The sequence below is a fragment of the Manis javanica genome, chromosome 16 (assembly GCF_040802235.1).
Source record: "Manis javanica isolate MJ-LG chromosome 16, MJ_LKY, whole genome shotgun sequence".
NCBI lineage: Eukaryota > Metazoa > Chordata > Mammalia > Pholidota > Manidae > Manis > Manis javanica.
The window spans coordinates 1,552,069-1,567,142 of NC_133171.1; the positions used below are offsets into that span (position 1 = coordinate 1,552,069).

At 42.0% G+C, this 15,074-nt stretch overlaps 1 protein-coding gene across 16 annotated transcripts in view; it reads right to left on the minus strand.

Annotated features, from left to right (window-relative positions):
* The window catches only part of PHACTR1 (phosphatase and actin regulator 1), a 509,978-nt gene that overhangs the window by 188,012 nt on the left and 306,892 nt on the right, over window positions 1-15,074 (minus strand). For all 16 annotated transcript variants that reach the window (XM_073224522.1, XM_073224529.1, XM_073224523.1 and 13 more), the window contains one exon: window positions 10,285-10,449. In XM_073224522.1, coding sequence (XP_073080623.1) covers window positions 10,285-10,449 — 165 coding nt within the window. The remainder of the gene's footprint in view (window positions 1-10,284; window positions 10,450-15,074) is intronic.

A 15,074-nucleotide genomic window follows, 5' to 3' on the forward strand; every position in this document is an offset into this window, starting at 1 on the left:
GTTTATGTCCTTTCAGAGTTAGTTCTGCAAGTGTTTAGCCCTAAATCTAGAACTGCTCTAGAGGCCTGTGTGATCACTGCCTGCCTATCTGCTCTATGCATGTTTTCCTATATGCTGTAGAGCAGAAAGATGTCGTGTTCCATTGAAAACATAAATGCAATGGTTTTGAACGGTATTTGTTTGGAGCTGAGATCAGTTTACTCTTTCTTAGTCATTCAACAAACAAAGCATCTGCCGTGTACATGGCATCAAACTAGATACTGTGAGATACAAACATGCATAAGATGTTAACCACTGCCTTTATGGTCATTCAAGAAAAACTCACATTATCACTTCCAGTGTCAGTTTTTATTGGAGAGCTTCTGTTCCTTCATATTTCCACTTTATAAAGATATGGAAATCAGGAAAGTATCCTGTAACATTACTGTTAAGTGTAGATGAATCATGTGTTTTAAGGAATCTGAATTATGAGTCCCCATTCTCGTGGATCTGAAATGCAGCACAAGTGATAAGACTTCAGGCTAAATTCAAATTCTAGTTCTGCCATTTCTAACTGGAAATTATTTAGCCTCTCTGAGTCTCAGTTTCTTCCCCTGTCAAATGGAGTTAGTAATATAGGTCTGTTATGAGATTAAAGTCAATAAGGCACGCATATTTCACATATACAGAAAACACAACAGATGATTAGTGACAGCTTTTGTCATCTATGTAAAACTACTGAAGTACATTCTACCCGGAAAGAAGGGAATAAACAGCAATTGTAGTTTGGTTACACCTTGAACAAGGGTGTTAGCCAGATTCCAAAGAGGGCACCCATGAGCCATGCTCCTAGCTCGACACCCTTGTTCAATCTGCTCCAACATTAGTCTGGGTTGGTCCTATGGCTTGTTTTAACCAGTAGAATCCTGTGAGTGTGATACTGGGCCAATTCTGGACTGGAATCTTAAGAAGCCTGGCAGCTTCTACTTTTACAGTCTTGGGGTCCCTGGAGAGACCAGGAGAAGACGTCATATGGGATGGCCCTGGGAATACATGGAAAAGGAGAGGGGCCCAGCTCTCCCCACCTCTGAGTGAGCCTCCAGACGACCCCAGGCCATCTGTGTGCAGATGCATGAGATCCCAAGAGAAACCAGCAGAGGAACCTCCCAGCTGAGCCCTGTCAATCCCCACGTCACAAGAGATAGTACAGTGGGTTGTAGTTGTAAGCTGCTACGTTTTGAGGTGTTTTGTTAACACAGTTTTGTTACACAGCTGTTATCCAGACAACAGTGCTGTCCAAATATCCTGAGATCCAACACATGCTATCATGTAAATAGTGTACAACTCTGGTACATTGAAAATCATGAGTGATGGCAAGTTCTCCAAAGGCTGGGACCTTCTGTTATATGCTTCAATAACTGCCTTCACTTCCTCTTTTAGATTTTAGTAAACACAGGAAATCAAATATATAGTTGGCTGGTCCCCTCCCAAAGGGACCCACTAGGTCAGGCATTCTGCTCAATGCTGGGTGACAAAGGGGAAAAGGCAGGGTCATTATCATTAAAGATTTCATAGTCTTGACGTATAAGAATAATAGACAAAGTTCATGTTGAGAGGAAACAACGGTATTTACAATCCCAGTTGTGGGAAGGTATTGGTTTCCATAGTTTTTAGCCTGTACCTGTTAGAGATTAAAAACAAAACAGGGCCATTAAGTCTACTTTGCCTTCTGACCCCTAGATGTTACCTTTGTGGGTCAGATGGATACACAGGTAAGAATATTCATGGTCCATGCGCAACTTCTTTAAAGAAACTGAATGCTCCCATCACCCAAGAGAATGTATGATCAAGCCAGATGCTGAAGGCTATACAACTTGGTTTGAGGATTTATTAAAATCAGTTGCTAAACAGGGCTCTAGTTATTCACAAGTTTGTTTTCCCTAGTCATGAGAACTGTCATCACTCAAAAATGTGCTGAAATATATTTATTTGGTTTTAATAGTCACTGTGCTGATGTTTCTATTTCCCTCGGAAGGCCAGAGCCTTGTTAAGGCAAATTTTGCATCTTGACACAATTGAACCAATCTTAAAAAACACCTCCCTCAAATTCATGTCCCCTTTTGGTGATTAGTATCTATTTCCATTCTCTCCCATCAGCCAAACTTCTTAAGAGAAGCCCACTGCGTCTTCTGTCCTTCACACGTCAACCGTATGGTATCTAAATCCCAGCTACATGGCTTCCCTGAAACTGTTCTCCCCAAGGACACAAATGATGCGTTGTCACTAAATACATGGGATGTACTTTTCTGCCCGTATCGTCTCATCAAGACCTGGCTGAGTGAACCCTCCTCCTTTCTGGAATGCTCTCCTGCTTTACATAGTTGTTGCCACCAGCCCCTCCTGGTTTTCCTCCTAACTCTCCAGTGGGCTCTTCTCTGGAGGCTCTGCTGCACCTCCTCATGATTCATACATCAGAGGTGCTCAGATACACCCATCAGCTGTACCCATTCTCTTTTCCCACTTCATACTCTTTCCCTGGAGTTTTCATTCCAGAGCTTCAATGCATATCCAGGCACCCAAGACATCTAGATCTACCTTTCCAGCCAGTCTCCTGATCTTACTTCTCTACATCCAGTATCCCTCCATCTTGGATGTCTCAGAAGCTGGCATTTTCCCCACAAATCCGCTCCTCTTCAGTAGCCCTGACAGAGTGAGCGGTATCTCTACCCATCTCCCACCGCTCAGCAAGGGAGCAGAGTGGTTCTTCATTCCTGCCTCATCCTCCCCATCCAATCTGTAATCATGCCTTGCTCATTCCGTCTCCTAAACATCTCTTTTCTGTTCATAGTCTCTAGTTCTTAATACCACTCTTTCAGTCTAGGTTATTTTAATCTCTTCCCAAAATTACAATCAACCACCTGCTAAGCAGCTTCCTTGTTACTGGAATCAATAGGAACACTTAATATTCCATTTGATTCCATGAGAGCAATGAGGTGCTTTCTTAATTCTATCACAAGTAAATTTTCTCTCATGACAGAAACAAATACATAAATTAATTATATTAGAAACTTGAAAACCACACTTGTTTCCACTCCAAACTTTTCCCATAACTTCCTTTATCAAAGGGAAGTCCTCTGATAGCTTCATTAGTATACTGCATTAGGATAAAGTCCACAGTCCATAACTTACCTCCTAAGACAATTTGGGAGCAGACCCTTTTCCATCTCTTCACCCTCCTCTCTCCTACTCACTGCCTCTTCCCCCAGCAATCCTTTCAAACTATAACCCCTTGTAAACTGTAGACTGCCAATCTCTCCCATCTTTTCCATGCTCTTATGTTCTGTTCTTTCCACCAAGAGAAAAGATTCCCTCACCTTTATTGACTAAGTCCTTGGTTGAACATCTAAGTCTCTAGGAAACCTTTTCTGATAACCTATAAGTCAGCTGGGTTTATCTCCTTGGAGTTCTTGGAGCCCTATGCATCTCCTGTATCACACGTACTTTACCATAATTGCTGACTTAATTATCTTTCATCAAGACCACCACCATGGGGCAGTAGGATCCATGACTATCCTCATTGTTTTTGCATTTTTAGGGACAATTGCAGTGCTTGGCACAAAAATAAATGCAACATGCTAGTTGGTATCCTTTCTGAACTACCAATGGTTTACAGCAGTTTGAAAACCTAAGCTCTGACCAAGCAGATAACATCACTTTGTTAGCTTGAAAAAGGAGACATTAAAGTTAGCAGGGTAGAGGTTCATCTCTTTCAAGCACACACGTGCCTGCTCATGATCACCACTGTTTCCAATCTATCGATCTCATCTCTTTGCCTGAGTGGGAAGAAGATAATTTCCAGCTCAGGGGCTGTGCAGTGATGGCCCACAGGGCCTTCGGAGAGGACATAGCTGGTCTTATGCTACTTACAGAGGCAATGATTCCATTTATTAACTGCAATCTTCAATCCTAAACTACAGAAGGATGTCGGGGTAAGCCACCATGTAAACTTCAAGGTTTATCTCTCTCCTCCAAGGACTGCGAATGCACTCCTCCAATCACAGGCATGCTAGAAATTCCTAGTAGGCAGGAATTCCCAATTGGATGAATGCTAAAACCAAAGAGAAAAGTTCCTTTTGTTTCTTGATTGAAAATGGCAAATTAAATCAACACAAAATTTTGCAGATAAGATATACGGGTGTCTGTTTATTAGTAGATGGTATCATGATCACATTTTAACATTTTCTGACTTGTTCCTCTGCCTCAGCCACCTCAGTTTCATGGTTTTAGTCTGTGTTTTGTCATCGATTTGAAAATGCCTAATTCAACAATGCAGCCCTGTACCCACAAGTCCCTACCTTCTAGCTTGCTTCTGGCAGCTGCTCCCAATCGCTGTTTTAAAATTCTTTGACTTCTTGGAACTTAAAGTCTATTGATTTTTCTAATTCCTCTCAACCCACTGGACCTCTCCTTTCTTATCCAATCTAAAGTTCAATACTGTAGTGGGTTAAACTGCATCCCTCCCAAAAGGCATACCCAAGTCCTCACACCCAGTAGTTGTACATGTGATCTTATTTGGAACAAAGGTCTTTGCAGGTAGACCTAGGTTAAATACTTCTGAATGAGATTATCCTGGATATAGGGTAGACCCTAAACCCAATGTCTGGAATCCTTATAAGAGAAAGGAGAGGGAGATAGGAGACACAGAAGGAAGGCCATGAGAAAACTGAGGCAGAGCTTTGAGTTATGTAGCTACAAACCATGGGATGCTAAGGATTTCCCAGCAGCCCCCAGAAGCTAGGGCAGAGACATGGAACAGATTCTCTTTCAGCTTCCAGGAGAAAACAACCCTGCTAACATTTTGATTTTGAACTTCTGGCCTCCAGGACCATGGGAGAATCAACTTCTACTGTCCTGAACCAGTGAGCATGCAGTGTTTTGTTTCAGCAGCTCTAGGAAACTCGTACAAACACCCTAATCCCCTCTGCCCCTCCTTTTATTTTTACTCATCTGGGAAAATTCCAGCCCTGGATGGACCCAACTCTCTGCTTTACCTGTAGCTGTACTTGGACAGCCAAAGCCCCTGAAAAAAGTCACCAGTGCAATGTAGCTTCATACTTGTGCAATGTAGCTTCATACTTGTCAACCTGAAAATGGCTTCCCTCTACCCACGCAAGATCACCTCACTTAGTACCTAGAGAAGTGTAGCTGCAGTGTCACTCCCAACTTCCTACCCACCCAACTACCTCTGCAGCCACTCTACCTGCTTGTTTCCTATTCCAGCAGAAGGGGTCTTTATTCCTTTTCAATACTAACCCTTCCATCTGTGCTTTACATCCCACCTACTCCTAACTTCTCAGCACCCAGACCCTCTCGGTTTGTCCCATATATCTTCTCTTTCTAGTGGACCCTCCAATTGGCTTTTCATGCTTAACGTTACTTCCAAAGCAGAGGACTCCCAGACAGCCCTTCTGATCAGAACACGCATGCGCAGGCCCCTGCAGTCACACGCACAGTTCCTTCATCATTCAATCTAGTCCTATCTCTTTTCCCCATTATACAGCCACACTTCTCAAAAAATTATTCCTATTTTCCCCCATCTATCCCCAATGAATCCACCTACACAGCTTTTGCTAAGTCATCAATGACAGCTAGTGGATCAGAATCACTAAAGTCAATGGACATTTTTCTGTAATTCTCTTGACCTCTTTATGGCAACGAATATGGTTAATCACATCCTCCTAAAAACATTTTCTGCTCCTGGATCCTATCACAGCACATCCTCCTGGTGTCCTCCTACCTCTCTAGCCACTGCCTTTCCATCTCCTTGGGAGGTTCATCCTCCACCCAGCCTCTAGTGATGATACTCGTCTTTTGTCTGTAAGACAGCCTTTGGCCCTCTTTCCTTTCCATTCTATACTTGTTCCCTAGCCAATCTCATACACAGTCATTTCTCTAACATGTATTTGCAAATGACCCAAAATTTACATATCAAGCCTAGACCTCTTCTTTGCATTCCAAATATCCAATTGCCAACTTTGGATACACAAAGTCAACTCAGATACTTAAAATTGGAATCATAGCCCTGTACTCCACCCCATCCCCATGCCTCAAATCTGCCACTCTTTCAAAGTACTGATCTCAGGTAAGGCCACCACCAGAAACCCTAAAGCAACACCAGAATGTCAGTCTTGCCACTTCTCTCTCTCCCTCCTATATCCAACTTGTCATTAAGTCCTAACACTTTTTCCTTATAACATTCCCCAAATCCATCCATTTCTACCACTAAATGTTAGTCCAAGTTACTATCATCTGCAGAATGGCCTGGTCTTTCTGTAGCCACTCACACTTTTGTTTAATTTGCATACAGGATGCAGGCCCAGTGAGGGTCTAGTCTTTGGTTACCTCTCCAGCCTCAGCCCATACACACCACATTCCAAGCTGTCCATTCTCCAGCTACTGGTCTTTCTTGTTTTCCTAGACTGCTCATCCCTGTTTCTTCTACCACAGGGCCTTTGCATACACTGTTTTGCTACCCAGAGTGCTCACTTTCTAAGTTCTCATTCTTCCCTCAGTTCCCAGCCTAAACTTCTCTTCCTCAGGAAAGCTTCTCTGATCCCTCAGACTGAGTCATGTCCCCCTCTCCTTCTCCCAAGCACCCTTCCTTCACTGTCCTTGTCATATCTGTGAGCTTACCTTCCATTCTTGTGATCTGATTGTCTGCCTCTCCTGCTACATTGTCCAGCCACAAGGTCACGGACAAGGTCTAGTTTTGCTCACAGTTATGGTCCCAGAGCCACATACAGTTTTAGCATGTGGTAAGTACTCAGTAAAAGTTTTTTATTTTTGCTTAAGACACTAGGTATGTAGAAAAGCTTAGAAGCACAAAAGGAATTTTGGCACATTATAGATTTCTAGGGCCAGGCCCTGTAGCTTATGATTTTCTGGTAAGAGGAAATAAAAGCATAACTCGGTGGCACCTTCACAGTTTATTCCTGCCAGTTCTGCTTTTCTATAAATGTAGTTCTCATGTTCAAGGAATTTGAATAAGATGGCTGCAGTTGACTGTGTTGGGAAGGCACTGCCAGTTCTGTTTTGGAGGGGATGTTATCATTTCTCTTTGTTTCTGGGGGAGGCATGAGAATATGTGATGGACACCCACTGCTGATTCCCTGTAGGAAGTCAGGTGTGTCAGGCTAATTGCTTTGCAGACTCTGGGCATGGCTTTTGAAGACAGGAGGAAAAGCATGTAGAGATCACTTCCCTGAGGATCCATTGCTTTATATTCTATCTGTTATGGTTTTCTTCCTACTGTCATATGATGCAGGGTAGCTTCTGAGGGAGCTCTTTACTTACAGTGCTTCCACCACCATCTGGAACTCAGTATCTGGGTCTTCCTGCAGAAGGCCTTTTGAGGCCACCACTGGCCTTCAGCTTGGAATAGGAAGGATGTATGAGCAGCATGAGATATGGAGATCTATCTTTGAAAAATCCATATAAGCATTGATGTCAAAATTGAGGAAAATGTTGAGATCATAGTCTTCCAATGTGGTGTTCTTATTGCTATACAACTTACAATATTTCTAGGCGTCCCTGTGAAGATGTTGTATATACAGACACACATGTCCCATAACTAGAGTTACAGTAAAAGTACAGTATAGCTAATTATGGCAAATTATAAATGTAACTCACCATGGAAATAACAATAGATGAAGTATGCACTGTTAGTATTCTTTCGTGTATTCAAAAAAGTACACAATTTTAAATAGAAATGCACAAGGTAAATTCAACATATGGACTTATTCTTTGTATTTAAAATTGTGGGCAATATTGTACATATGAAAGGACATTCCATACATGCACATGAGACAAACATAAGCATGCCAGCTAACCAATTAACATTCTTACAGCCAATCTTCTTGTATATTTAGTCTTTGACTCTTACCTATGCACAGAAACTTTGTACTTCACAGTATTACTAACATACATACAATTTATCCATTAAAAATTCTCATGCTGCTATTTTTTTTTTCTCCTTTGGGCCAAGAACTAAAACAGAAAGACTCTCCTTTCCAATTACAAAGGATACTAGAGTGTAAACGGCTGACTTTTGAAATACTGGAATAGCTTCAGTTATATCAAGTACCCATTCATGATGATATAATGATATTCTATCGAATATTCTCTACCTTCTCTCATTCAGGAGCTGAATGCCTCTTTAAGAAAAAGAAACACATGCAAATTATCTCATTCAGCTGCCAAATTAATCAGTTTGGCCATATCGATCACAAGAACTTGCTAAGAATAGTTAATGATAAGAATGAATCAAGTTGCAACTTTTCCTGTCACACATTTTAATTCTTTCTCTGCAAAGAGTTTTAAGTGAAAAAATTTTCAGGCTTTTAATGGTTAATGAGGAGTTTGATACCACTATATGAATCTATTAAAGGACAAGTTGTCCAACGTCTTTACAAAGTCAGCATAATTGGTCAGGTGCCTTTACATGTGAGAAGCATCAGAACTTTGCCTGTGGCTTTGCCAAATGGACTAAACAAAGCTTGTGATTTTCCAGGAGGAAATGCATCTACCACATCATCACTCAGGGATTCATGCTGATAAGTGGCAATTATTTAAATATATGTTTTTGTTACTATATACCATTTCTCATTGCAAAGTTAGGAAGACCATTGTAAGGGATCTTGTGGAATCTTTATTTTTTCCAGTGCTTACAGAAAACTTTCCTTTTCTTTCTTGTTTGCATGTCTTATACCTCACTTTGCTTAAAGAATATATTTCACTGTGATTTCTCTTCTCCGAGGTAATCATCTAAGTTCTCTTTTCTGTTTCGCCCGCAAGGGGGCTGAGTACAGAGAACTCATCCATTAAGAGTTTCACTTGAATGTAAATCTCTCAGTAGTGTTTAGGAATGTATGAATGACAGACACACTTTATTACACCTTAACAGATCTGAACAATGACCAAGAGGGTGGAGAACTCAGTTGGTTGAAGGGACTCAGTCAGAGGGGTGACAATTGGAGATTCATGGTATTTATTCTGAGGTTCCTTCAAGTCTCAGGAATTAACAGATTATAGCAACAGGGCCCTGGGGCTTCCATCTAAGAAAGAGTCAGCAAACATGGGGATGTCTACTGTGAGAACTGTTTAAAAGAGCCAGACTTTTTGCAACTTTCCCCAGTTTGTTATTGTCTTTTGTTTCCCAAAGCAATCAGCATTAAAATTCTCAGATCTGTGGACCAGTGTTCAGGTACAAGGAGCAGATCCCTGCCTATTTCACAGTTAGCTTGGGGGTGAAGAAAAAGGGAGGGAACCAAGAAATAGAAGGGGTAATGATTCTGGGAAGGAGACCGAGCAGGTTGGGTTTCTGAGGGTGTACAGAAAGAAGGAAATGAAAGCCCTGGAGGATGCCTAGAAGGACCCAGGCACATAATCAGCAAATCAGAATGAAACAAACAAAAAGAACCTGCCCAGCAATTCCATTATTTCACCGCACACCCGAGAGGCAGAACTGTTCCCCTCTGCACACCCTTACTCATTTGAAAAATATCCACATAGTGTGACATTCTAAACTCTCCAGAATTCTAAGTTATGTAAGGTACTATTTTTACCCTTATTTTATAGACGGGGAAATTGAGATACAGAGTAAAATAAATTGAGCAAAGTTGTGTCACTGCCAACCTTCAGAGCTGGGACTTGGACCCGGGTAGTTTGAGTCCAGAGTCCGTGCTCATCACCCGTGGGCTACTGACCTTCCTCTAGATCCTTAGCTGCCCACTAGGCTCTCAACTGTATAGCTGTCTTTGTTATTACAATGAGGCTTCATTCCCATCTCTTGTATTTTTCTGCCATGTCCAAGAGTCATTTGTTCAAGATTTTTCCTCCATGAAACAATTGTTCTTATCTGCCAAAGACCATATACAACTTATTTTCTGCTGTGTGTTGATTTTTACTGGAGCAGTAAAAATAAAGATGCAAAGAAATGGACTGTCCATGCTAGCACAGAAGCATTCAGTTACAGAAAAGGTTGAGTTCTAGGTTCAGATATTTATAGATCAAATAAAAGTGGTGGTTCTTCAACAAAAAAAGAAAACCTGAGACTTGAGAAAACACACATGATCTAAAAGCCATTCTCAATCATATTGAATAGCTCTTAAATACAAGAGCAGGTCTAAGGCCTGATTTTTCTTCTTCTGATTCAGACAGCCTACAATATATAAATTCTACTATCGGACATAAAGAGGTGAAGTCAACAAATTCTCAATGACACATGAACGGAAAAAATCATCTTACCTGCAGATGTGTGTTTGAACTTCTCGCTTTTCTTCTTTCTCCATTTCCAAGGCTTAAAAATCCTTCCCAGGTTGGCAAACTTACTTCTTCTCCGGATGGGTGGCGTGTGGGTGCCTGGGACGAGGGAGTCAGAACGCATTGCCGCCAGCCTCTCCACTTCCTCAGCTTGTTTTCCCAGAGAAGGAGATGGAAATACAGAGATTGAAAAAAAAAAATGAGTGTTAAAATGGGAGCCTCACAGATGGCCAATGTTTTCCATGGTTACAGATGACAGAAACCACAGGACTAAAGTTCCATTTCTCTTTTGGAATGGAAGTCATACCAATGTGTTCTACAGGCCGGGACAGTTAGCCAAACCCTAGGGGTTTGGAGCAGGCCAACCAAATTTACCCAACCTTAACTTTAGACTTGGGAAGGAGGAGGAACAGAGACCTCTTGACACATCAAAGACTCCCCCAGGAGCAGGGGGAGGGCAGCAGAAGAGTCAAGTGACAGTCGGCCTAACTGTTGGTCCAGCAGAATCTCAAGTAAGACTTGACAGAGCAATCACTGTAACACCGCCTGCTGGGAACAGAGGAGGGAGAGAACACGCGCCAACCGTCCAACCCAGTGTCTCCACCACCCACAGCCCGCCTTCCTCCTCCTTGGCTTTCCCGAGGCCTACAGAGGCACTGGACTCTGTGGAGTGCATGGTTCCACCTCAGGGTCACTGAGTAGAGCATCTCTCACCCTTCCTTAGACTTGACAAATGCCTTCATTCCTCTAGATCTTCTTATTCCTGGTATTTGCTTTAATGATAATAAAAAGATTCTTAGAAATCAGAGCCAAGAGTGACTTTAGGGAACATCTAGAGTAATGCCAATAACCTTACACTTGAGGACATTAGAACCTTCTAACTCATAAGTTAGCCTAGGGGACCCTTTAAAGATCACAGCCACCCTGGCCTCTTTTATCATTTGGAATAAACAAACTCTTTTCAAACTTGCATGACAATTTATATACCCTAGTAAAGTATATATACCCTGACTTCAATTTTAAAGACAGGCATAATCTGAGAAAATAACCTTCTTGGTAAAATCAAGGGCATAGGAGGGGCTTGGTTTTCCAGAAAGTCAAAGTATATCTAGAGCTGTGGCCAATCCAAAACCATACCGCTGGGCCTCTAACTCTGTCCTTCAGAAAAGTCACCAGGACCTTTACAACACAGACTGTCCTTGGAAGCTCAACCTTGCAGCCTGATAGTCTGCCTACTGTCACCTGAAATGGTTTTAACTCAGGAGATTCATTCATTCAACAAATACATATGGAGCCTCTGCCATGTGCCAGGGAGGGTGCTATGGCGCCAGGTGATGACAGGTGGGTAACAGGTTCCTGGCAGCAAGAAAGGAGGTAGGTGGATTTGAGAGCTGTCTGGGAAGCAAAGTCAACAGGACTTAGTGACTGGTTGGGTGGTCTGAGGGCAAGGAGCTAGATCCTCCTTGACACCTGGGTTCTCATCAGTGGAGGGGCACCCTTCATTCATGGAAACAGGAAACATAGGGGGGAGCAGTATAGATTTGGAGGTGAGGGCAGCAATGGTTTAGACATGTCCTATGGTGATGGCGAGTGACCACTTACTACTCTGCCAGATACTATGATCATTTCTGAGGCAGATGCACAGCAGAAATGGACATGGTTGAGTACAGGGTCTAGTGGAGGAAAAAAAAAATGGGTCAACATGTGAAACTATGCAGCAACAGGCAACCAAGAAAAAATCAATGGAGGCAAAGAGGAGAGAGTGACTAATTCTGCTTCACAGTGCTGGAGAAGACCCCAGGGAATGTAATTTTTGTTAAGATTTTGAAAGAGGAGGAACCTTTCTCTACTCATGGAGAAGAGGGAGAAGTGGGTCCTAAAGAGAGAACAGACCCAAAAGGGACATAGAGGGCTGAAAAAACATGGCATGTCTAGAACTGCAAGAAACCCAGGGCACTGGGAGCTGGGTGAGATGGAGAGCTGGTGTGAGAGGTGAGGGCTGGGGGAGTGGGGGCCAGGTCATGCGAGCTCCTCAAAGTTTGGATTAGGCACTTGGGTTTTGTCCTGTAAGCAGAGGGAAAGGGATGAGAACTGAAAATGGAAACTGACACTATTACATTAAAAATATATATATTGAGTGCTCACTATGGACCAGACACTTAGGCTATGTCAGTAAGCAAAACAGATGAAAATGCCAACTCGTGGAGCTTACACTGGGAGATAGGGTGGGAAGCAGATGATACATATTGAAACTGAGTACACTGTACAGTATGTTATGAGGTATGTGCTTTGTGGGGGGGGGGGGGAAGAAAAAGGAATGTGTAAAGGAGATGAAGCATGTCTAGGTGGGGAGGGGTTCCGTTTTAATTAGCCTGATTGAGAAGGTGGACGATCTGGACATGGTCAGATTTATTTCTAGGAATAATTTGTAACAGCAATAGGAACCTGAACCGGAGTGTGAAGAAATAGTTGGCAGTCACACTAATAAATACGGAGGTCACCACAATAGTCTTTGAGGGATAGTGCCTAGAATCCAAGTATGGCAGTGACAGAAGGGACACAGTGAAAAAATGAAATTCAGCCAGGTGGTAGGATCAGCAGATCTTGGGAACTTTCTGGACGAACATGAGGGAGGGCAAGAAAGCAAGAATAGCTGAAGTCTTTGCTTTTCATGGCTGGGTAGAGAGTAAAGACTTGATATTTTTAGAAGAACTCTGCTCATAAAAGAAGCAGAATACAGTGGCAGCTCCAAGACAAGGGCTTTGGAGCCAAATCACCGAGTTTTTTGCACCATCTTCTTAGGGGTTTGGATTTTATCTCTTAAGGTGATAGAGAATTACTGACAGGGAAGTTGCCAGAATGGGGATGGGCAGACTGGATCCGGTCACTAGGCTGAGCTGCAAGAGCCAGTGGAGATAAGGGACTGAGGAGGCTGAGGAATTTATGAAACAGGATTTGTAGGGAGGAGAAGAGGAGGTGGGATCAAAAGTACACGCCGAAGTGTTAGCATGAGATGACTCTGCTCTGAGTTATTGAAAGTCTGAACTGAGGTCTCTGATCAGATGTGGACCTCGGGGAGATTAATCTAGCAGCAGTGGGTAAAATGGATTATTGGAGGATGAAAGGGAGAAGATAAAGACTGAAGAGACTTTAAACTTGGTTTACAGAATGGCTGGGGAGAGCAGTTTTACAAAGTCACTACAGTGAGGAATGAGAAGGAAGCCAAATGCACCAAGTAAATGGCTTCTAGACACCGAAGGCAAATAAATTTCTCTCAACAATCATCAGCTGCTTAGGCTGGTGCCGCTTCAACAATGCCCAGCAGCTGGGTAGCTACATAGGTCACGGCAACTGGGGAAACTGTGTCAAGGTTTGAGTCCAGGTTGGAAGCAAAGTCAGGATAGTTTAGTGATCTGATTCCTACAAGGTCACTGTCTCTTTCATGTCCATCATCTTTTCCTTTCTCATTTCTTAGTTTATAATCTTATTGTTGCTTGTCCAGATTTTGCAAGACTCCAAACCTACATATTCATCCTCAGCCTCCTACCTTCAAACCTCTACGTGTTGCTAGATTACTCTGCCAGAAGCTGCTTTTCTCAGAAACTTTCAATGGTTTCCCACAACTTTCAATAGGAAGTTCTCATTTCCTGTTCTGGCCTTCAGGAACCTCCACCTGAGTGGCCTGCCCAGAATTATCTTCTAGGATCTCTCCAAACACACACTGAAGCCAAAATCAACTGCATCTTGGAGCAGTAGTCTCGTCCTGGGATCTACATAGATTCCAGTAGGCTCCCAGGGGCCATCGAAGCCCTGAAAATTTATGCACAATTTCATGTATACTTAGGCATCTGCATTTGGTTGGAAGATTTCCATCCTTCAATTCTCTAGTCTAAGACATAAAATGTCCACAATTTTCAGGTCTGAAATTAGCCAAACTGAAATGCCTTCTGCTAAAGGTTAAAGTGATAGACTATACAGTTAAATCCTGAACAATCTGGTTTTATAACTGCACTTATACACAGATTTTTTTCAACAAATATGTTGGAAAAATTTGTGGAAATTTGTGACAGTTTGAAAAACATTCTTTTCTTTAGCTTCCTTTATTGTAAGAATACAGTATATACATATAACTTACAAAACATGTGTTCATTGGCTGTTTATGTTATTGGTAAAATTTCTGGTCACGAGTAGGCTATTAGTAGTTAAGTTTTGGGGAGTGAAAAGTTTTTTCTCTGCCTGGGGGGTCGGTGCCCCTAAGCCCTGTGTTGCTCAAGAGTCAACTGTCTACTGAATTCTAAAAATTCAAAATCAAAATCAAGAGACGAGTGATTCAGGATTGATACGCAGTTCACTCTCATAGCTGGCACTCAGTAATAAGTTGTTAACCAAGTAAATGAATGAGGTCATTTGATTCAGCTCATTCACACACATCCTGAGGGGTATGAAAATTAGTACTACTACTTGTCTTAAGAAAAATGCACCATTAGGATCAAAAGCTGTTTCATAATCACATCCTTAAGAAATGAATAAAATCTATTCTGAAATTACCACATTAAAATAATTATAAGACATTAGGAGTGCCTTTGAAAAGTCTTAGAGGGCAAGGAGCTGACAGAGCATTATAAAAGCATAATTATAACTCCATAGTTACACGAATTCTTAATAAGCATATTATTAAATTTAAGATGTTTAGCCCTTAAGTACAGTATATTATTGAGTAGACTGGATTACTTTAATTGATTTATTTTCTAATCATCCACATTACTTTTCTTCCC